At 32.1% G+C, this 24,928-nt stretch overlaps 3 protein-coding genes across 6 annotated transcripts in view; 2 read left to right on the forward strand and 1 right to left on the reverse strand.

The window, feature by feature from the left end:
* The window catches only part of yki (Transcriptional coactivator yki), a 30,320-nt gene extending 28,831 nt beyond the window's left edge, over positions 1–1,489 (reverse strand). For 2 of the 3 annotated variants that reach the window (XM_089696563.1, XM_089696562.1), the window contains exon 1: positions 872–1,489. In XM_089696563.1, coding sequence (XP_089552689.1) covers positions 872–1,344 — 473 coding nt within the window. In that variant the 5' untranslated portion in view covers positions 1,345–1,489. The remainder of the gene's footprint in view (positions 1–871) is intronic. The other variant, XM_089696561.1, reaches the window with a different exon arrangement.
* Positions 1,490–3,099: 1,610 nt separating this feature from the next.
* Positions 3,100–6,185, forward strand: LOC149487869 (uncharacterized). The gene is made up of 5 exons (XM_089695901.1): positions 3,100–3,413; positions 4,132–4,673; positions 4,777–4,972; positions 5,230–5,520; positions 6,002–6,185. The coding sequence occupies exons 1-5, from the start codon at positions 3,294–3,296 to the stop codon at positions 6,158–6,160; spliced, it is 1,308 nt and encodes a 435-aa protein (XP_089552027.1). The 5' UTR covers positions 3,100–3,293; the 3' UTR covers positions 6,161–6,185.
* Positions 6,186–7,402: 1,217 nt separating this feature from the next.
* Naprt (nicotinate phosphoribosyltransferase) lies at positions 7,403–22,326 on the forward strand. 2 transcript variants are annotated; one of them, XM_089696583.1, is made up of 11 exons: positions 7,403–7,820; positions 8,211–8,381; positions 8,548–8,674; positions 10,842–10,925; positions 12,622–12,749; positions 13,455–13,851; positions 16,126–16,391; positions 16,789–16,907; positions 18,387–18,548; positions 19,591–19,719; positions 20,147–22,326. In XM_089696583.1, the coding sequence occupies exons 1-11, from the start codon at positions 7,748–7,750 to the stop codon at positions 20,222–20,224; spliced, it is 1,734 nt and encodes a 577-aa protein (XP_089552709.1). In that variant the 5' UTR covers positions 7,403–7,747; the 3' UTR covers positions 20,225–22,326. The 2 variants fall into 2 exon arrangements, with proteins under 2 accessions (XP_089552709.1, XP_089552710.1); XM_089696584.1 differs by having other exon boundaries at positions 13,455–13,758.
* Positions 22,327–24,928: the final 2,602 nt, after the last annotated feature.

A 24,928-nucleotide genomic window follows, 5' to 3' on the forward strand; every position in this document is an offset into this window, starting at 1 on the left:
ATCGATAGCGGATTCTATTCCTTTGCGTTTTGACGTTTGTCTCGGCGCTCAGTTGCTGCACGATACATTGTTAAAAACACACATACAAGAAAGGAAGGTAAATAAATTTGCTCCCCTCAACCCTGGTACCTAAAAAATAATATGACATAATTTAAAAGAAATTTTACGTAAAAAATTAATTAGGCATTTCTTTTTTATTTTTTAGCTCAGTTTAGTCATAAATTTTACTAACAGTTCTTTTAATTATTTATGGTTGTACGTGTTTACTCAATAAAAGTTAAGTAGTAACTACTATACAGTCACTATTCCACGCGGACGAAGTCGCGGGCACAGCTAGTTAATTAATATTTGTCATCTTTTACATAACGATTCACTTTTTTGATGAGCTTTATTATTATTAATAGAGATCAAATCCATTCTAAATATTTAGTATAAATGTAGTATATATGTATATGAAAAGTTTAATTATATCCTTGTACCTAGGTATATTGTAATTATTTATTCAACTATAGATATGATCACATTACCTATATATAGATGATGTTATGCTCTCAGCCAGTATGAAAGTAGGACCTACCTTTTTTGTGGACATATTACCCAATCTCAGGCGGTATAAAGAATAGTGTCAAAGCTACAAGGTAGATAACAAAAATTGAATGTGTAAATAAAATAGTAACACAAAAGAACTTGTCTGAGTAAACAAGATCCGCCTGATGTTCATTTGAGTCAGTTTCTAATTTCAAAACAAGTTTATAGAGACTGATCCATTCAAGATTATCATCTATTATGATTTTTGGGTGACTAGAAAAAATAAAAAGAGGCCGGGAGAGGCCGTACTTTATAAAAGAAGATATTATGTATAAAGACTTACTTAAGATAGTATATCTGTCCTTCTGGTGTCCGTGCTTGTTCCCAACCAGCTGGAAGTGGGCCGAGCTCATCTGGTATATGAGTTCCCACATCATATGATCTCTGTTTACTGTGTTGGTGGTGAAGGGGCGGTTGCTGGGTCTGCTGTCCCGCGGCATACGTCTGCTGTAAGCTCGCAGGTGAGGAGTGCGCCCGAGAGTGAGACACCGGCACGGAGCCCGTCGCGGATGACGATCCGAACGCGGAGTCAGCCGAGTTTTCTCGCGAATGAGACACAGATGGCGACTTAGAACCTGTCGACGGCGGGTTAAAGAACGACTTTGGAAGCTGTCGCATACGCAGAGGCACCTGTAGCGGTCGTTTCGAGTCCGGTTTGAGCACTGTGTCGAACAACGATTGCAGAACCGAGTCAGAATCCTGATCCACGCGGAGGACCAGGTTCGATTTCTGTTCACCGTCCGAATTGAGAGCCATGGTTACGTCGGAACGAAGAAATCTCGAAACCGACCTGGCCCACCGCTGTGACACAACACTATCACGCGACGGGTTGGCGCGGCGCCACCCGACGTATTCGTAGTATAGCGCTCGGTGCGCGACTGCCGAGTGACGGACGCCCCGCCCGCACCTCGCGCTCTCCCTGCCCACGCGCACCCGCGCCGCTCCTCCCGCGAGGACCGGTCTTCAAGAACGATGCCCCTCAACCCGCCTGCTCCCATACCTGTACCTACTTAACGTCTATCCTTCATTGCTCCTTCTGAACAATGCTACCAGCATAACCCCATTAAACCCTCTAAATCAACGTCCGTTCCCACAACGTACCTGTGACGTTTTATAACAGGTGGACATGCCAATAACTACAAACTTTTTTATTTATTTAAAATGACGAAGACAATGTTTTTTAGGATTCCGTAGTTCACTTAATACGATGAATTTAATATAAGTACTTTATTGTGGCTGCAATTTACTCAGAAATATATTTAATTTATATACCTATTGAAGTGAAATTTCTTTATCAGGGTTGGAAAAAAAATTAGTGTAACATTTTTTCGTTACGCGTGACATTTTTCCGTTACGCGCCATCTTTTTTTTATCCCTACCACGCGTGATTCGATGTATTTCTGTAAAGTTGCATATAGTAAATTATTTTTTGAAAAATAAGGTCATAAAGAAGTTTCACTTCTTACGTGTGTAGGTAGGTACACTACTACACGGATACATTTTTTTTATTTACTTAGGTATATTTTATAAATCATATTATATCGATTAATCGGCAATAAAAACCATAGGTATTCCGTATTATTAGTCATAATTATAATCGATACCTAATTAGTACGCATCGGCTAGATCAACACAATTACATCATTTAATTTAGGTGTAAATTAAAGTTATTGGATGTTTATAATGATCATGTAAACTCGATTGCTTATCCTTATTACATTCGCTTATGTCAGCGGAACCCGTAACAAAAAAACCTGTGCATTATAATGGTTTCTTCATTAAGCTCTTCATGCTGGGAAGGATTTAAATCATACAAGGCACTACGCTCTTTTTAATAGTAACTATAGTCCTTACTGATGCATAGTAGGTAGATTACGACTAGCAAATCTAGGTAGGTAGGTATATACTAAATATTCCAATTTAAATTATTATCTAATGCTGAAACTGTATGATAAATTGTATTTAACCATAAAAAAGGATTTACATAGGAAGCTACAAAGTTAATTAACCTGAAGTGACTGTACACTAGTGCTTTGTAAATCCTTATTTTATATTTTGTAAAGGAGCTGTTGGGTCACCTGATGGTGAATGCTACCGCCTACCAGATAAGCCTCCGCAAATGAATTTCCTATAGGTATAAACTGAACTATAAAATTGTTAGGTAAGTATTGATAGGTAAGTATTGATAGGACGTAAGAACCTGGGTATTAAATAGATTTCTTTGATTATCAACTAAATTTGGATATACTTTGGATTTTATTATCAGTAAAAAGTACCTATACCCAAATTTTAGACTCCTCAATAACTACGATTGTATAACCAATGTATTAAGAAATCACAAACAAAGTATTATCTTGTTTGAGGCAAGTTACGTAGACTTGGTACCTAGGTATAATAAGATTGTTAGATTACGGTTGTACGTTAAATACTGGATTAGAGAAGTATTAACAAATATAGCCTCCACTTTGTACCCTAAAATTAGTGCGCTAAAGCTAAAATTGTTGGTTCGATGGAGTTTGCGCATTGCTACTTTGCAATCATAATATCAATAATGTTCAAGTATACAAAGCAAATGAACGCGCGCATGCGCGATATCGCATCTGCACGGAAAATGTTCGCGTAATAGTTATTTTACAGTGTTTTTAGGATAATTTTGCGATTCAAACAATTTTAAATAGTTCATCAGTGATTTTTAAAAGGTAAAAATGGGTGATAGATGTTGCAGACTTTGTGCTAAGGAAAAGGAAACAACAATAATGATATTTGGCGCAGAAGCTGCTTCAATGCAACTCCAAAATAAATTGAACAAATATTTGTTAATCGAGGTGCGTTTTATGTTTTCAATTATTAATTAAGTGCGTAGGTAGGTACCTACTTATTTAGAATAAAATACTCATAACTACCTAGTTTATATTTCAAAAGATATATAGGTACGTTTTCTGAAGATGTTTTTAATAAGTTTTTGTTGACTTCTAATTATTAAAAAGATAGTCCTTTATCGACTTGTAACGAACGCAAATACAATATTCCGAAAAACAATATCTATATTTCAGTTTCATTTGTTACCAAATGAACTAAAAGAACTAATTTCCAATTTATTTCACACTAGCTACGCTCCGCGGTTTAACCCGCGTGGCCCTGCTCCTGTTGGTATTAGCGTGATGATATAATATAGCCTACACCTATAGCCTTCCTCGATGAATGGGTTATCTAACACAGAAATATTTTTTTTAAATCGGCCCAGTAGTTACTGAGATTAGCGCGTACAAACAAACTCCAGCTTTAAAATATTAAGTAGATATCACGTACCATCTAGACATACACGACAAATTTGATTCATCTTTGTTTTAATTGAATTGCTAGAAATCGTCACTACATTACATCAAAATATGAATGTAATTTTGGAGGACAAAAAACACAAAAAGTTTAGTGTTTTTTGTCATCCAAAAGTTCAGTTCAGTGTAGAGTATTGAGAGTAATTAATGTTTATGTGGTATTAAGACCGCAACCCCACTTAAGTCATATTTAAATTTCACTTTTCAGATCGAGCGCGATGACAGCTTACCAAAAAGTATTTGTATCGAGTGTTGCAGACAATTACAAAACGTTTGTGACTTTATAGATTTGGCTAGGAATGCACAAGAAACACTTCTAAAACTGAGCTTGGAATTATATGACTGTACTAATGAAAATATTTCAATTTCACAAACAAATCCGGACACGACTAGAATTAGCACAAAACAAACTAATGTAGTAATAGAAAAAGAAGACAGCACAGGAATTACGTATTTGAATAGTGCTGACGGGGAAAATGTAACCTTAACGAGACTATATAACAATCCCACCCTCAAAGTTGACGACGAAAACACAGATGCACAGAAACCGTTTCCTTGCAAATCATGCCACAGAAAATTCCTTTCAGAGATAGCGCTAAAAAATCATATGTGGTCTCATTTATCTCCTGGAGAAGCTGGCAAACCATACACCTGCACAATTTGCGACAAAGCTTTCGAATTCAAAACTGAGTTCATGACACATATTAAGCAACACAATGGTACCCGTAAATGCGCCATGTGCAAGCGATCGTAAGTAGGAATCAAAAAAAAATATACTATATACCTACATTTTGAGTTGTCTAAAGTAGCTGCTATAAGAACTATTATAATTTATAACAAACTTTTATTGTAGATTTAGGTCGGAGAAAAATCTAAATGCACATATGGCAATTCATTTCTCCAACAAAAAACTTTACACATGTAACAAGTGTGGTCGATCTTATGCAACAAGAAGTACTTTTAGAAACCATAATATATCACACAGTAATGAAAGACCACACCATTGCACTATGTGTAAGAAGAGTTTCAAGAGATTTCAGGAATTGAGGGTATGGAACTTTTTTTATCTAAATAAATAATTCAGAGTATTTATATTATGTATAGGTACTTTTTTTTATTAAATTCACTTTGTAATGAATATACATATTATAATTTTTTTAGTGAGCTAAGGATGTCTTCCATTTTGAAGTGTATAAAGATCAAATCTTTATATCTCAGAATGTAAGCGAACATTTCAGCTAGAGCTAGGATACCTACATTATTAGCAGCATTTATAATCAATATTTTTTATACATTTTTATTTCAGTTCCACATGAACAAACACACAGGGGCCAAGCCCTTTAAGTGTCCTGTCTGTAATAAGGGCTTTGCCAGTTCTGGTAATTGCTATGCTCATAAATCTAGAATGCATCCAACTGCAACAGTACAAGAAAGTGGCAAAAACAGGAAGAAGCAAACTGAAGTTTCAGAATTGTCTGAATCTTTGTATCTTAAACCCATTGCACCAAAGGAAAAGACAGACAAAACTACAAATGGTCCATTTAAATACCAATGCCAGTTGTGCTCACATACTTTTAATAAAAAGGATAATTTCACAGTAAGTTTTACAAAATACATATATTATAAATTTTGTAATGTGCTTGTGCAAATGTTGGGAAATTTCGAATATCACTTCAAAGTTATTGTTAAAATTATGAGTACTTGGGTACTACTTGAAAAAAGTGTTTTATTGGAAGTAGTTATTGTGATTGTGAATGTATTGTATTTAAATATGCAAGTTTCATAATGGATTTTTTTTGTACAATTTTCTGTATTAATTTCTCAACATTAGATTTACCACATCATTCATAAATACAATGCACCCGGTCATCTTTTGCTTAATTTTTTCTAGTTTAAGTTCAAATCAAACAATATTCGCTTATGATACCTAATCATAAAATTATATTAGAATATACTCATAATGTTTTTTTCCTGTGTTCTCATTCTGCAAACAAATCTCAAATAAAATTTTCATTCAGTCATGCGTAAATTTTCATTCATGATAAATAATGTAATTTAATTTAAATGTTTTCTTTCAGTACCACATGTATAAACACACTGGAATAAAACCATTTCATTGTATCCATTGCACAGAGAAGTTTGTAACTAGAAGAGGTCTTTATCTACACTATGAAAAATATCATCCAGGCAAAGATCGTCCTCTTGGCTTGTTTTCTAAAAATGTTCAATTAAAATGATGAAAATTACAAACATGTTATTTCATTTCTGCCGATAGAAAATCATGTTCTACTTAGTTTTAATAAGTAAGTAGGTAAGTACCTAGTCTAATACTAGGCCTGTTACTTTTTAATTACATAGGTACTTCAATAATTGAATTGCATGAGTTACTTACCTTTTTTGTTGCACAATATAATACTTAATTAAATAAATAATCCATAAATTATACAATAATTATTTTATGTCAGCGTTTATAATTTACACACGTCCATGACTCTACATAAGTATACTGAATTGTAAGCTAAGTTAAAGTTAAAAAAGCCATTATTTATTGGAAAGCATCTAAATAACACACAATTATGAATACTGAATAAGTTTAAGCAATTATTGAGCTCAGTCATAATTTATTCACTACAACTAAAAAGTAACTTACTCGACAGGCAGTGTTTTACCAATAATTCAAATTCGACTTACGATTTCGCGCACATTTCGCGGGTTCGTGCAATCTGTCCACAGATAACAATATACTAAGTCTATCAAAGACCACAGAACAGATTAGTCTTGTCTAACTTTTTGACCACTGAACCCTCAGAGGAATAAACCTATTGTTGCTCTGAGACTGAACCAATCATTGATGTTTGGAGAAATGGTAGTTAGGGTGACCATGAATTTTGTTTGACTTTGCAACATCTATCGGTAAAATACGGAGATACGGAGGCTACGATAAAATTTTATTATTTAGCTATGAATGAAAATTATGACTTACGGTGTTTTTAAACACTTTTACCGTACAATATACTAAGGATACTACATATTAGTTTATTTTTTATAAACATTAAATTAGGTACCTAGCTTAACATCACTATATTATGTACTGGACCTGTTCGCTTTTCAAGCAATTTGTCCCTTATTTTGTTGAGCCATGGTCACCTAGTTAGAAAGAGTTGTCTCTTGTCCAGTTGGAATGAAAAAGTCTCTCATTCGGACCATTTTAGTTGAGATGTCTGATAAAATCACAATTTTATAATTATTTCTAAAATATAATATTTATATAAATAGTGAAGGAAAAAATTAAGTCTTTAATGTATTTTTGTACAAAGTGAAGTAATGTGTGGTGGAGAATTTGCATACAATACAGATTTTTATCTATTTCTCACAATATATTTTTAAAGAAAGATACTTATAATATTTTAGAACATACATTGTCAAATTAAATGACATTTATTTGTCAAAAAAGACAATAGCATATGTCAGATTTTCCTTGTCAAAAGTCAACAGGCAAGTTTGATTAAAAATTAAATGATTTGTACTTTAAATCTGTGCTTTAAATCATCTATTACATTTAAAACTGGTCGCATATCTGCCCTTATTTCATTTAATATTTACATCGCATTGCTATGAAATATTTATAAGATTCAATTTCTGAAACTCGGCACTGCGCTTGCGTAAATTCCCGTCAAATCAAACAGTGTTTGGCGGGCTGATAAGTCTAGGTCGTTTGATCACGATGAAATTGTTTCTTTTATTAGTCGCCCGACAGATATCATACATTTCTCACGCCGTTGACGACCTACCGTACGTAATATTGAATCTTTCTTACAACGAAGATGTCTAGTAGACAATTTTGTTATGATAAAACAATGGCAAGACAAAACGGAGTGGTTCAACCTTTACTTACAGGTAAGTTTAAAAAAAAAAGAGTTCTTATTTTGAATATAATTAAGGCTTCCATCATTTACTCAGTTCCAAATTCCATTGTAATATTTATTGAGGTTTAATTCAAGTTATGTATACATTAATTACCCAATTGGATTTATTTTATAATTTTAGACTCGAAAGTAAATTAACTAATAATGCAATATCTATTTTTTATTCAAATTATTGAAATAATATTTGTTTGTTGAGCAAAGTTTGTAATTTAAAATATTACCATGGTTCTTTTTGTATAAATATTGCATATTGCTACAAATAAGGAAATAATATATTATTTACTGTATATGTAAGTTTTTAAATGTATATTCATTGTTTTTTTTATGATATACAAACAAAAAAAATTATCTTTATTTTCAGATTTATATCAAATAACAATGGCATATGCATATTGGAAATCTGGTAAAGTGAATGATGTTGCAGTGTTTGACTTATTTTTCCGTACAAATCCCTTTCAAGGAGAATTTACCATATTCGCTGGACTCGAAGAATGTTTGAAGTTTTTACAGAATTTTAATTATTCAGATAGTGGTGAGTGTAATATTTGATTTAATATTTAAAACTATATTATATAGAGTTATGAACCAACATCATAGAAATGCTTTGTAAGTAACCTACATTTTTTATAATCAATTTACTTTTATGGTCATTTGCATGTTTCTAATTAAATGTTTTCTTACTCATGATATTTTTCTAGATATTGATTACTTAAGACAAACACTACCTTCTACCATTGAATGTGAATTTTTCGATTATCTCAAGGATTTAACTTGCAAGGATATAAAATTGAGTGCAATAGAAGAAGGATCTGTGGTTTTCCCAAGGTAATACAATTCTTTATTAAGTATATAGATTTTCTTTAATGTAAAGTAAAGATTTTTCATTTTCTTTTAATATTCAAAGATTATTTATGAATGTCTGCTATTTGCAATATATTAAGTCTGTTTATATTTTAAGTTGTTTCTAATATTTCTTATTGGTACATTAAGAATTATTGATTAACAATGTTGATATTACTTGACAATTAACTTCCCTTGATTTTCTAAGTAACAATGCAGCATAATATTAGATACAATCAATAATATTTAAAAAACAGCCAAAGAAAATATGTATTATGTGTTAAATTTTGAGCCAATTTAATTTAATTGGTAATTTATTAGGTGCAACACCTAATTACCATTCCTATCACATGTTCAAGAGCACCACACAAGAAATGAGTCTCCAAAAATTTTCTTTTTGGATTTAAATAATTCTTCTAATATACATCCAATGATTTAGCTAAGTTTGTAGTACACCTCACTTAAAATTTATTTGGTCTTTTAATTTGAAAATTTCATGAGTTCATAAGTCTTACAATTTATGTATTTAGTTCTTTAATTTTGCAAATGACTTTTTTGAAAATAAGCAAAAATAAACCATTTTATTTATAAGAAACAATAAGGATGTGACACAGGTCACATGCCGTGCGCGCCAGCATTATAAGCACCAACCAGCATACTGCTGAATGTCCCCCAAGGAGACAGATTGCAGTAAAAGAAGGAACAAAAAAAAAAAAAAAATTTATAAGATGAACGGGACTGCATCATATTAGTAGTAGATATTATGTTGTCATACTTTATTCTAATGCTGTGGGAACTCTCTTTGAAAATTACTATTATGAAGTAATGTATGTCATACATCAAATGGTATTATTAACTGCAATAATGATTTCCGCCGAGGTTTTGCTTCATCATATTATTTACAACAGTTTTATTGATATATGATCTATTAGATTACTAATACTAGCCTATCGCCCGCGGTGTCGGTTATATTTTGTTAAACCTATGTAAAATTACGTTTTCAATACGAATTTTCCTTACGCGACACATTTAAGTATCATATTACGCTTGTTCATTTTTGTCACGAAGTAATAACAAACCAAATTATGATATCAGAAACTTCTTTACCGCACCAAGTTGTATTTAAAGTTTAAAGAGTAAAATTTTTCATTCTCTGTCTACTCATGAAGGTAAACGACCATAATATCGCTGATATCGTGTATCGATTATTGCGTATTGTATTTCATTGCATCAATAAAAATAAACGTATTGAATTAGATGCAGCATCGATGATCTCGTCATGCAATGAAAATAACACGATGTAATGCATGGCATGTCGACGTATGAGTCAGTTGTCTATCGAGTATCGCCGTACTACATCGTATATATGTACAAATTACAAACGTAAATACATAATTTATTCAAACGCCTACTTCTCAGGCTATTGAGTCTTTCATTATTTACTCGTTTATCATGATGTATTTAAAATCACGATGATATAATATAGCTTCCGTATGACTGTCGTCTTTTATAAAAATCATATTTTGTGTTAAGCGAACTTCGTAACCTCTTATCAGATTATATCTTCCAAAGCGTGTAGCTCATCATAAAGAGCTAATTAACTGGCTATAATATAAGATATCAGTATCCATCTATATTTAAAGATAACACATATTTTATAAATTATATTGAGTTCCTAACCAATGTTCTTACCTACCTTACCAAAAACCCACTTATGTTATACTATGGGAGGCTTTACTCACTCTGCCTACGACCTATATGGTCAACTGCTAGTCTATATAGTATTGTCATATGGAGTATAGAAACAAAATCCTTTATTGCTTTGGCCCATTTAAACTGAAGTCGAAAAACTATTAAAAATAATGTAATATTTATAACTATCTAACTAGTTACTACAAAATATAAGTATAAGCGACGAAAGCGATTACGAGAGAGATTTTTTATAATATTAAAATCATTTTTATTAACTAATATTGTAAATGCGATAGTGTTTTATTTTGTCTATCGTTCACGCCGCAACACTTTTCATTTCATTTTTGAAATGTTTGAGACTTTGAGTTTGAGTTTGAATTATGAGGACGAATCCGCTATACAAAAGCTAGTTATCGAATAAGCATTAAAATTGTTATTTTCATATGGTTTTTTCTTTCAGAGTTCCCTTACTGCGAGTAGAAGGACCTTTGATTATCGCTCAGTTATTAGAGACGACGTTATTGACCCTGGTTAATTTTGCAAGGTAAGCCACTAAAACAACATTCATTTTGTCTTCATTAGGTACCTACATTAAATATCTCATTTCAATAAAACCTTAAATGTACAAAATAATAAGTTTTTTTTTATTCACCTATTAATTACACTAAACAATAATTATTTAAACATACGTAAGTTTTTCCTCGAAATTAATTGTTTTACTTGAAATGAAATAAAGTTATTAAAGAAGATAAAATGTTTTTGTAAAGATTATATTTCACTCGTTTTTACGAGTGAAATATAAATTTTTCCTTTTGGAAATGGACGTTATTGTCAAATAACGACATTTTAAATTTTTTATTTATTAGAAATCCGCTTTTGCTACAGTATTTGTTTATTTTGATGGTTACAATAGTAAACCTTCAAATTGTTTTTTACACATCGTGCAAAATTTGAAAGCTCTGCATTTCCGGAAATGATTATGTTGAGGAATTTGTCTTGTTAGGTTAATTGTTAGCATGTTATAGGTAATCGTTAGCTGGTAGAAAAGTCTATAAAAAAATTCATTTTTTTTATCTTTTCCTAGTTAGGTTTACGTAGGTGTTGATTCTCCAAAGACTCGTGCTTTAGACAATTGAGGTTTGAATTTTTTTCAACTTGGCCAGTCTTTTTTCCAAGAGATCAATAACCATTTAATCATTATTACATAGTATGTATTACAACAAATACAATGATCTAGTTAAATAAATATTGTAGAAGATAACAAACCCAATGCTGCTATTTAAATCCCATGAAATGACTACAATATAGTCATGATTGAATATTTAAGCTTTATATATTATATGGCAATAAGCTGAGCTATTCGTGTTTAGTTAGATAATGCTTATCAGATAGGCTTGGCTAACCAACTTGATTGCAATGTATGTAATAATAAATGTTTAATACAACATGTAGCTGTTAACTTTGTTTTTTTTTTCACAGTAGCAATTTGCTTTGAATCATTAACTTATCATAGTTTTATAATTGACCCACTGACCTCAACATAATGGTCCGGGAGCCAGCAGCAGATTTTATGACCAAGTTCCTCTCAAGCGGTAATTAGTAAAATGCATCAAAGTATAGTAAAATGAAGCCTCGTGAACGTCAGCTGGAGCTCGGTTGGGGGGAAGAGCGGTTGTAGCCTCCCGTATCAGCTGACGGTTTTTCCACCAAGATACAGCCAGCTGACATATATATTTATCCACAGTTACATATAAGCTATCATCAGGTAAATTTTTGTTTGAGAGGAAATAACGGAAAATAAATTTTTCTTTAAATTTAACTTTCATGTTCGAGACACCAGCTGACGTTTATTACACCATGTTGTAACCAGCTGACTATTTTTTTTCGTTGAGATATTGGGTTAGCTACAATTTGACAAATTTTTAGCTGAGAGGAAATGAATGAATGAATGTATTTTTTTTCCTATGTGCGTGGGAGGCTACAACCGCTCACCCCCCCAACCGAGCGCCAGCTGACGTTCACGAGGCTTTATAATACTATACTCTCATGCGTCTGACGAATTATCTCTTGAGAGGAAATAGTTAACCAAATTTGCACCTGGCTCCCTAACCATAACCATGCCGAAATCCAAGAAATGATCACATTATTACCACAAATCTTTATAATATCAATTAAGAAATGTGTTATTAGAAATAAGAGTGCACTAACCGTTTTTTAATTACTAAAAATATATTTTTTAGTTTAATGGCAACAAATGCAGCTCGATATAGAATGTTCGCTGGAAAGAATATATCTTTACTCGAATTTGGCTTAAGAAGAGCTCAAGGCCCCGATGGGGGTTTATCAGCTTCAAAATATGCTTACATCGGTAAGTACAACGTGCTCGTTTACGATAAGATCAATATTAAATTAAAGTTTGTATTCGAGGGAAGGTTAACTAAGGTGATGGTATGAGTCATGATATAAAAGAAATTATCTTGTCCGTATTATTGATTATATTAGCGTTTACCTGCGGCTTATGTTGCTGTGAAACTAAATCGTACCAGGCACGGGGTCGCCGTAACTTCTATACCGCGATCGAATGAGTTATCCATTCATAAAAGTTTCGAATAACGAATAGAAGTTTCTTTAATTCGTTCTAATCATGCAAGCGCAATCCTTGACTTTGAATATGACCCATTTGGAATACTTATCGTAAGTTTTGTCTGCCTTTAGTGACGATAAAATCGTATAATGAAAATAGTTTTCATGCTGTTCATATTTCTTTTGGCAAAATATTTCAGTTATGTTTTAAATGTTCGCATAAACTCTAGCAATTTTCTGCGAATTCACCCAAAAACTTTAAATTATGTCTCATTCACGAATTATGAAGACATGCAACACAAAATTTTTCATAAATCTAAATAATATTTCCTTATTAAAATTCGGATTAATTCAACACAACTTTTCCATTTTTATTAAAGTTAAACATTTGATTGCGTAAAAGATAATTATTGTTATTATCAAAAACATCTAATTAAACAATTAACTATTCATGCGTAAAATAGTTATGTTCCACCCTATCGCATTCCAGGCGGCTTCGACGGCACGAGCAACGTGCTAGCCGGCAAGATGTTCAACATCCCCGTTAAGGGCACGCACGCGCACTCTTTCGTGACGTCATTCAGTTCGCTGGACGACATCCAGCGCGTCACGTTGAAACACGCCACGACACAGACGCAGTGCGACCTGCTGCAGCTGGCTCTGTCGTGGCGGACCCGCCTGGCGCCCATACTCGCGGAACAAGCCAGTGACGGGGAACTGGCCGCCCTCATATCCTACGCCATCGCCTTCCCCACCGGCTTCCTCGCGCTCGTCGACACGTACGATGTGAAGAGGTACCTTAGCCCCGCCAATCGCAACTGTGGCACCAATGGCCGAACTGACCCGACTTACCGTAGTGGATCTAGCCCGCTCGAACGCACACTGAGGTAAATGGAGAACGCCGTCATCTCATTCAGTTCAGGGCTCGGCTGTCACTTCATACATTCATTGAGGGCATGTTTCAGATACGGCCAAGAAGCTTATATCTAATACACTGGAGATTTCAGTATGAACATTAACTTGTAACAAGAAAATATGACGTTGAATGACGCCTGTATGTTTTTTTATCCCTTTCACACCTAGGTAGTTAGTTAGGTGTGAAAGGGATAAAAAAACATACAGGCGTCATTCAACGTCATATTTTCTTGTTACAAGTTAATGTTCATACTGAAATCTCCAGTGTATTAGATATAAGCTTCTTGGATACGGCACACTTCTGGGGTATCGTAGCTCGTCACAAGTGCGAACAGACGGCGCTCGGTGACGTTACATGTATATACATTATACAGGGCACCGGTCCGTGCGGACTTCATTTTGCTTCAGTGTGGCGTATTGTCCTTATGTAATGTTGAAGGGACGACGGATCATTGGGCACAGTTGCATTGTATAGGGATTGCACTATTCATTATTATTTTTTTATTACATTATTATTGCACTCCGAATAATACTGAGTTTTTATTTAATGCACGTATTTAATTATTTACCAATTCATAAATTATCTACAACAAATCTTTACGTTTCGCTATAATCTAACCTATGAAAATTGAAAAGAATAGTAATCATTAATTGCAAATTTAACCATAATATCATCAAATGAAGATCAAAATTCCATGATAAATTAATTATTGCAAGATTAGAAGCCAAAAATTATAAATGTGTAGGTATTAATAAAAATACTCTTTCACTAATTATAGCTAGTACATTAAAATTATAATAAACTTTGGACTTCTTTTTCTGAATCACGTCGTATCAAGTTGAGAATTAAAAAATAAAAAGTATGATAAAAACATAGTCATAACATGAAATAAAAAACTTTTTACAGTTATTATAAACAATCTTGATTAGTGTTGATTATTATTTATAGTATCGGAAAAGAAATAAAGCGGGTCAGCATTATATTGAATGCCACATTTGCATGTGAAATATTAACAAAATAATTATTTTTACTTTTATTGTTATCACACACAATATCATTAATAATGACATAATATGATGTAATATATTTGAACCAATGAAATACCTGTTATAACGGATACATTAAAGTAACTGATTATTTTTTTCATTAAAACATTTTACATCAATGTGCATACATTTTCTAATTACATATGAGGTATATTGAAAAAACCTAATGTATTTTCTGTTTCTAATTATGAAAATTATCTTATCAACCATAATAGATATAAAAACACATTGCTCATACTGCCTTTATATTAAAGCTTAATACCTAGTAGTATTAAGATATGAGTTAGTTATCTTTCCCATATTTAGTACACATAACCTTATGAACCAAAACTTGTTCAATGACAGAATTTTTTTATTGAACTCAATTTATTCACGGAATGCTCTCAGTTTGTTACATATATGACATCATTTCTTTAATAAAGATATATCTTACGCTTACTTTGTAAGATATTGCAGCATAAACAATATTATCAGAGCATTCATATCAATAATTAAGAGATAATGGCGGCACGCCCGCTTAACATTTTATGATTGAAATTTTATTGCTTTTTATTAAATTTACACAAGTGAGTTATCTAGCTCTCAATTGTTCATAATGAACACAAATACACATCTACATCGAACTAGTATAAACCAGTAACACTACTAATGATATATCTTCCAGACTATATTATTTTTATTTTATTTTATGTAGGATTTCATGTATATCTTAACTTGTATTTTTTTGACATTCCTCACTTATATTTATTTCTTACTTTAATCCAATATAAATAAATAGACACAGAACCCTACCTAAATTAGTAAGTTCATGTCAATTTAAAGTAACCATTTTACAGACGAAATATTACTTCTTTCTTTGTCTGTCTGTTATAATCAGCCTGTGTAAATAATATCAAATTAAATTAAATCCAGTCCAACCCCTAGTTTAAATCCATCATTTAATCCAGACGTACAATAAACAACTAAACTCACTGTCGTGCTTAAAATTTATCCGACGGAAAAGTCTACTACGCGTATATTAGATAGAGAACACTACTGCCACAAAATAAGGTGTGAATTTTAATGAACGTTTGCAACGAACGCGGCTTGAACATTTTTGACTACCTTTACGCTTGAGCCTAGTTGTTTATACGTCAATGAAATGTTAAAAAAACAACATTTTTTATATCTTAATCTAAGACGCAAGTATTGTCCCATAGGAGCGGACTACTAAACTTTAGTGCAGTGGCGCTAGCGCTCAACGACTGTGGCTACAGAGCCGTAGGTATTCGCATAGATAGCGGGGACTTGGCATATCTCTCAGTTCTGGCGAGAGACACCTTCAAGCAAATAGCGGAAATGTTCCATTTACCATGGTTCGCTAAACTGACTATTGTGGCCTCTAATGACATTAATGAAGAAACAATACTGAGCCTACACGAACAAGGACATGCTATCGACTGCTTCGGCATTGGAACGCACTTGGGTGAGATATAATATGTTTTGATAGTAATATTGAGGAAATTGCATTTAGGAAGAGGTGCATAAAACAGGAAACAATAGTGATATAAAATTATAAGCTATACAAAACAAATAAATATTATCATAAAGAGGGTACTTTTAAAATACTGTTAAGTTGTCTAGAGTGTATAAATGTTGTTAAATTTAATAAACATTTTAGGCATGTATTCTAAAGATAATCAATTCAATTTATTGTATTGGGATTTAGATTTAGTATCTGTTTTACGCATATATTTGCATGCTTTATACAAAGCGAAACATGTTGAACAATTATCTCTTCACACCTCTCTGTACCATGTTTTTGGCAAATAAATGTTATTTTATTCTATTTTTAACTCTGTAATTGTTTCCTTCTATTACAGTTACGTGTCAAAGACAACCCGCTCTTGGCTGCGTGTATAAATTGGTAGAAATAAACGGACAGCCACGGATCAAACTCAGTCAAGATGTCGGCAAAGTGACAATTCCAGGGCATAAAGAGGTACATATTTCTTTTCTTTTCTATATCAATTAGTGGTTGCACTATCCAGAAAAGTAGAGTAGGATAGTTTATACTTGTGCGATGAACTATCTGGGTATTTCTGCATTTACTAGTAAAATTGTTTTGTTTCGTTTTCTATATTATTTGGAAAAATATGCAAGGACAAAGTTTAAAATAAATCATAAAATCTTACGAGCGCTAATTACTGCTGGTGACCTAAATTAATGTTAGACAGTACCGGTTTAACATTTTATAATAACACAGATAACTGAAGGTCATGACGTCAACATGAAATACATCTTCACATACTATCACTTATATAACTCATATCTTTATTAATGTCCATTATCACATTATTGTGGCCGTGCCACATGCGTATAACGTTGAAGTGTTCAAGTCGCAGTTTTCTATTTAAAAACAAAATTACATATTTTTTTTTCCTCAGTTCTTGTTTTCGTAATATTTACAAAAAGAGCTTCTATAAGTCCAAAATATAATTTCTTAAAAATAATAATTTTACGAAACGTGCACGTATCAAATACATATTTGATACGTGCACGTTAAAATGTATATATTATATAAAAATTTGCAGTACCTAATGTGAAAATTAAATGCTTCTAAAGATCTTGTTTTGTTTTATGTTGAAACTTAAGATTTGTTAATGATAGTATCTATTTTTTACCAGTTCAGTATTATTAAACGTCATATAAGTTATAACTTATAGGAGAATTTTTCAATTATAATTTAAATTTAATACTAAAAAAGCTCACTAAATAATGGCTTAAGTTCTTTAAATGTATATTTCTTTACCTGTGGGATACAGTAGTGATTATACATTGTATCCTGAAAGTGAAGAACCACATAAGTATCAATAGGCCTGCATAACATTAATTCATTATTGACAAACATGATTTATGTTGCCTCATCACTACAAGCAATTTATATTTATCGTACACTTCCTATTTGCGAATGCTTATCTTTAATAATTTACGACTTTACGATGCAGTAATTTTTCCACCGAGACTCGTACTTAAAGATTATACAAATGAGCACGTTATGATACGATAAGGCTGTACAGATAAATATGTAAACACAACGTGTTATAAGTTGCAGTGTTTGAAAATTTACGGGTTCCTTTTATATAGTGTTGCCATCCGAACATATATATTCGTTTTTAATGGCAAACTCGGAAGACATGAATTTATTTTTTATGTGATTTTTAACGTTTATTTGAAAAGTATATCCCCTTATTCTGTTCACACATTAAAAAGATGCCATATTTCTAAACCAATATGTAATGTTTCCTATTAAAATGGCACTACTATATTTTCTCAATAATATTAGTATTAGTATTGAGTGCAATGTTTCTGTTTCACTGAAAGTACTTAATAAATGATTATTTTATCGTGCCAATTCTGTATAAAATCATTGTATGCTAAAATTATTTATTTATGTATCTTATTTCTTCTATTTTTCCAGGCATATCGGTTATTTGGTGCCGATGGTCACGCGTTAATAGACTTATTACAGCGGTCTTCGGAACCCGCACCAGAAGTCGGACAGAAAGTGCTCTGTAGACATCCGTTCCAAGAATCCAAGAGGGCTTATGTTATTCCTAGCAAAGTGGAACATCTTTATAAGGTATGTTAATTTATAAGTAGTGATTTTTTTTAATACTACCTACAATCCATTTTGAATGCATTTGCGACATTCAGTTATTTTTTTGAAGTGAAAACTTCTTTAGCGGCGTTGGGTATAAAATCTTAAACTCGCGTCAGGACACGTGACCTGATCGAAAAAGCGTAAGACGGATGGATATCAAACATGCTCATTGCTCAACGTTAATAATCAAGTTTTCACTTCTGCCGGCACTCCCGGAGTGCAACCCGTCTTTTTTTATTATTCAGCCATGGCTGTCCCATTGCTGCGCAAAGGCCTCTCTTCCCTCCGTCCACGTCTTCTTTTGTCACTTTAGTCCATTTCTTGCAACGAGAGTCCAGTTCGTTTCGCCATCTGATTTTGAGCCTTTTATTATATAGTGAGGAAATCTTCCAAAGATACCCACTGCCCCCGGGGTAGGAGCCGTGGGTTATTCTTACCGACTAAAGCCCCACTGTGTTCCGTCGAGCCGCTTTAATGATGGGGCCGAGGGAATTGGTTAGAATTCTTCCGCGACATCTGATTTTGAGCCTGCTATGCAGCCTTTTTCCATTGTCGGGGATCCACATAGTGGTGATTTTTAACCACAACTCTTCGGACATTCGGCAAACATGTCCAGCCAAGTTCCATTTGAGCTCGGCAGTTCAGTTAACATTTTATTTAATGTTTATCTTAAAATGCTTGCAATAAACTTAAAATATAATAATCTGGCCTCATCTGCCTGCATTTGGACAAAGTAACTACTTATTGACGTGACAACGTCTTATAATTCGATAACGCCGGCTGCACGCACGAAAAAACATGACTCATGCGGCGTTACCTCGCTCTGAGGCGTTCCATATAAGGCTTGAAGTGCAAGCCGACTTTTCAGACAATCAATTTTTTTTAACTTATTTTTGTTTTCGGTTAATTTAAGGTTATATTTATGCAGATTTTTCTGATACTTATTTTTTACTAGTTCAGTTCGGCTAACTACAGAAATCCAAAAGATGTACACTAATAAAGTAGAATATTATACTTACAGGTATATTGGAAAGATGGTCAAATTACATACCCACCAAAACCATTGTCAGAGGTGCGAGAGAGAGTGCAGGCTTCCCTCAGGACACTGAGACAGGATATTAAGAGGAATTTAAACCCCACACCATATAAGGTATAGTTTTTATTTCATCAAATACTTATTTTTGCGTCTTTTTTTTGTTAAAAATGTGTTGTCCAAAATATGTTTCATGTTAGAAAAGTTGTTGGTTTTTTGTCATATCTATTTGTCTGAGAAGAATTATTATTCAATCGCTAGTTATTTTTATAGAGCTTTCATTGCATGATAGCGGAGATAAAAAAGGCTTTATATTATTTTGACAATTGTTATTTTATTGGTTGAAGTTTCAAACTCAAACATTTATTTATTCAATTAGACTTCTTCTAGAAGTACTTTTGAATCACCATTACTTACATATTTTATTAAAATATGCGTAAAGTCTTGTCCATCGGCTAGTGATATGGCTGGGAATATGATAATATTTAAATCCAGAACCATCGCCTTTTTTTAAGTAGAATTTTAGACAAAATATTTTTTACAGGTTGCAGTAAGTGATGACCTCTACAATTTCATACACGATTTGTGGCTTCAGAACGCACCAATTGGTGAATTATCCTGAAATTCCCCAAAACACGGGGATTACAATATTTTTAAAACCACTCATTGACTCTCGTCAAATGAATATATTTTTCCATATACAAACAATATACAGCCTATTATTTTTATAATATTATGGCTGATTCTACAATTTAACAAAACATTGAAGTTGAATCAAAACTTAAAACGGCAATATTGTTCAATAAGATTTTATCACATAAGTACATAAATAATCTTATATATAAAAATGAATCGCAAAATGTGTTGGTAAGCGCATAACTCGAGAACGGCTGAACCGATTTCGATAATTCTTTTTTTATTATATTCCTTGAAGTACGAGGATGGTTCTTATGTAGAGAAAACGTAAACATGTACCACGGGCGAAGCCGGGGCGGACCGCTAGTATAATATATATTTTAATCGTATTATCGATTTATTAATTTTATAAAGCTTCCAAGTGTATAGTTTTACATGAATATAAACAAGCTATAACAAAAAGAAAGTTAAAATCAAAGTTAAATACTCTTATCCGAGCATACTGAGTGTATAAAGAATATAAAGGAGACAATTTTATAATTTTTATCTTATACAGCTAGTTGCCTTTGTTTATCCGTGGGCCAATAAAAATTGTAAAACCATATATTTTATAATATGTATCTAATATTTTGTTGATTACAACATAAATATTTAAGTAGGTAATAAAACATATGACTAAATAGCATTTACGTCTGTAGGTAAGATAATAAATACATAATATAAATAAGATATGTAATAGAATTGCAGAATGATTTTCATATTATAATGTTTTGGGTAAAGATTTTACCATCTCGCTCAAAATGTTCAGTCAAAGACTTAAAAATGTATGTTTGAAATGTATATGAACTTTTGTTATTCATCCTACGATTGTAATGGTGAAGATAAAAATATAATAATTTGAGATGAATATCCAAAAGAAAACTTTTTTGTATATTTGGAATTCCTAAAACTGTAGGAAACATAGTTATTGTACATACCGTGATATTGAGCTATCTTCACATTTTGAATGTACATATTACGCATAAAAAAAATGCGAATGTCGTAAAGGTTATACTGAAATTTATTATGCCTACCAAACTTGTATTTTTGTAAAGTAAGGAAGTATTCCATCAGGTTCTTCTTAAAACCTCTTAAATGCATAAACTCTTATGTATCCTATATACCTATATGTATGTTTCAGAAGAATCAATTAAAATTACACTCTACCTTAACTATTACGCACATTTGAAATCGTTTTCTTGATACTACATTATAATGGTACATTTATTATATTATTATTTTTGTAACTTAATCATGTATGTATAGAAAAAAGACCTAATATTATAAAATAATATTATTTAGATATTCCTCCATGTTTTTAAGCTTCTTCCATAAAAGAACATGGTCATTTTTTTATTAATCTTTTCTAGGGTGATCTACTAACTAACCGAATAAAAATATAGGCAGACATAACATCTTTTTGAACCATGTTTCAACAAAATTAACACTATTAACTATGTAATGATATAAGGAACCAAGGGTGTTATCTAAATTCTAATATTTTTAGTCAACTTTTAAGTGTTTTGGCCATCGCTGTTCTTGGAATAAAGAGCTTTTAGATACACTCATACCAATGACTCTGTTCCTTTATGGAATAAAATTTTATAATTAAAATATGATACCTAGACAGACATTTTAATGTCTGATAATGTTCAGATGTATTTGTATCATTTTTTTACATTATTGTAAACAGTACATACTAGGATATGGAATTAGAATAAGTGTATTTTTGTTTATATAATAAACATGAAAACTAATTATTGTAAGGCCAAGGAAACGAGATAAAAAACGCACATAAACGGTCAGATTGATCGGTACCAAGTTACATTGCAATAGTAACGTTTGTTATATTCTATCATTCTTTCATACGCATTGATGTCGTAAAGCTTAAAAAACTCCTGTTTGCGTAAATTGGTACAGGAATGTGGGTAGAAAACTGACGTCGCGGTCGCTTTAATTTTCTGAACAAATTCATTTGATTTTATTGTGATTGTTTCTGAATTTCTGTATTATATATACCCACAGTTACAGTTTCTGATTGGTTTAACATTAACCTTAGATCATTAAGTAATGGATAACACACGCAGGCGTTTCCCCTTTTGCCGAGGTATAAGATTATTCGAATCGAAAAATCTTATGCTTTCATAAAAACTACTTGCGTAATCGATTACGAACACTCTGCGTATTCGTAAAACATCGAAAGGACGTCTGCGAGTGCTCCGCTAAAAATGCCGTTTTGCACTGTCAAGTCTTGCAGAAGCAATTCAAACATGTCGAATATTAAAAAAGATGGAATAACCTTTCATTTGTGTATATTTTTTTATTTTTTTAACGTACATTTCTAATTAAATGCAATTTCTAATAATCGTCGATGTATCGTTTAGCGATATGATCAAGACAAATAATCGAGTCATGTGTGTACTCGATCATTGATGCGGCCTCACGAGACTATCATGGAAAGAAAATATACAAATTTAATCTTTATGATCTAAGCGATAAAGTTGAATTTAGAACGCGATATTGAACCGCACTCCCCACGAGACTATAAAGTGATGTAGCGAGACTATCTTGAAGAGAAAATATACAAATTTAATCTTTATGAACTAAGCGATAAAGTTGAATTTAGAACGCGATATTGAACCGCACTCCCCACGAGACTATAAAGTGATGTAGCGAGACTATCTTGAAGAGAAATTCAAATTTAATCTTTATGAACTTATTGATAGAGTTGAATTTAAAAACTCGTCGCTTAAAAGGTCGTTAATTTTTACGACTTTCTTAGTGACAGACTGCTTTTAACTTGAACGTCGATAAAAAAATATTTTTCTAAGTATAATTTGAAATGAGATGAGAATTAATCTTTATTATATTAAAATTTTACACAACTGCATAAAAAGGAGTATAATGTTTATTTTGTAAGTCTTGTATATATTTATTAAAATTTACGCTCGGTTACTTTTAACTGGCAGAACATTTTAATGGTACGGAACCCTTCGTGCGCGAGTCCGACTCGCATTTAGCCGTTTTTTTTGTAATGTTAATCTTGTAATTATTCTATTATGTAATCTATACTAATATTATAAAGCTGAAGAGTTTGTTTGTTTGTTTGAACGCGCTATTCTCGGGAACTACTGGTCCGATTTGAAAAATTCTTTCGGTGTTAGATAGCCCATTTATCGAGGAAGGTATATATCATCACGCTACGACCAACAGGAGTGGAGCCTCGGGGGTGAAACCGCGCGGAGCAGCTACTTTATTTATATGTATGTACGAATATTGCGTATATTTCAGATTTACAAAAAATCCTGCTTTAAGGCTAAGGTGGATTGAATGCTGTGGGAGAAAATCAGAATGGACACCTCGGTACAGAAATAATAAAAATTTCTGGACCGATATTTATTTTATTGAATATAACATGTGATGTGTTGAATAAATACATATTCAAATACAAATAAAATGGCGTTTTATTGTTTTTTCGTATGCATATAATAATGATGAAAACGTTACAAATGACCTGTGTAGTATTTTTTATGAATATAATATTAATGTTATTTCTAATTTCAACAAAATTATTATTTTTGTAATATCGATATGGTTACATCCCTTTAGAGCGATTGTATTATTACGTATATGTATAGAGATTTTTCTGTGTAATCGATGTATGTGTGCAAAAACATGCTAGTCTGTCCATTTTGTAATAGTTTGAGTTTGTAAAGACACAAATTATTTTTGTGAATGTGTGATAGTGTTTCAAAGTGTGAGTTACCCTCCCCGCACCAAAACCGGCAGAAAGTTTAGTTAGAACATTTGCCAGCGTGCTCCATCCATTACTTAATGATCTAAGACATTAACTGACCGTTTTGTATATTTTTGTATTGTAAAGTAAGATAAAAAAATGTTTTAAAGCGTTAAAACATTATTTAAATTATTTATCTCGTTTCATTGGTCATAATATAGATTATAGAATATAAGAATAGTTGTATTATTTGCTTTTGGTCGTGTTCTAGCTTAATAGCTCCAATTCTTAATGTTGTGATCAAGAACGAAACTATTAGTAGATATAAAAATCGTGGCTGTAGATTTGAATTTATAATTCCAGTTATTTTTTCCAAGGATTTGTGGATATGGTTTTCTAGTGAGAGGTTAAAAGGAGGTTGATAAGACCAAATTATAATGGCCTAGTTGGTTGTATATAAGGAATAATTTAAAGAAATATATTTGAGTTAAATAATGTAATACTTACTACAGAACAATCAGAAACCAGTATATGTATATTTATGACATATTTTGTAAAATGTTTAGTTTGTAATGTAAATTAAATGAAAAAATTGTTATCCGTTGAAATTTTTATGAATAGTTTAGAGAGTGTTGGACATCCAAAGATTATATGCCTATTTTGTAAATTATGCATATTACACTATTTTATTATATTTTAAAACAAAGTATTTGTAAGTCACAAAGAGCACTGGGCTGTTGAACGATATACTTGTGCCTTTAATGCAGCATAATCAGCACATATTTTAGGATAGTTTTGATGTTGTGATGGGTTCCGTAGCTTTGTGCTTGTAGCAGGTAGATTGATGTGGATGTGGTAATAAAAATGATTTTTTATAATATTTTGTTTTATTTTTACTTATGCTATCTATCGAGT

The sequence above is a fragment of the Colias philodice genome, chromosome 6, assembly GCF_061535455.1.
Source record: "Colias philodice isolate Cphi_HAF_F1 chromosome 6, ilColPhil1 Martin Lab GWU primary, whole genome shotgun sequence".
NCBI classification, from domain to species: Eukaryota; Metazoa; Arthropoda; class Insecta; order Lepidoptera; family Pieridae; genus Colias; species Colias philodice.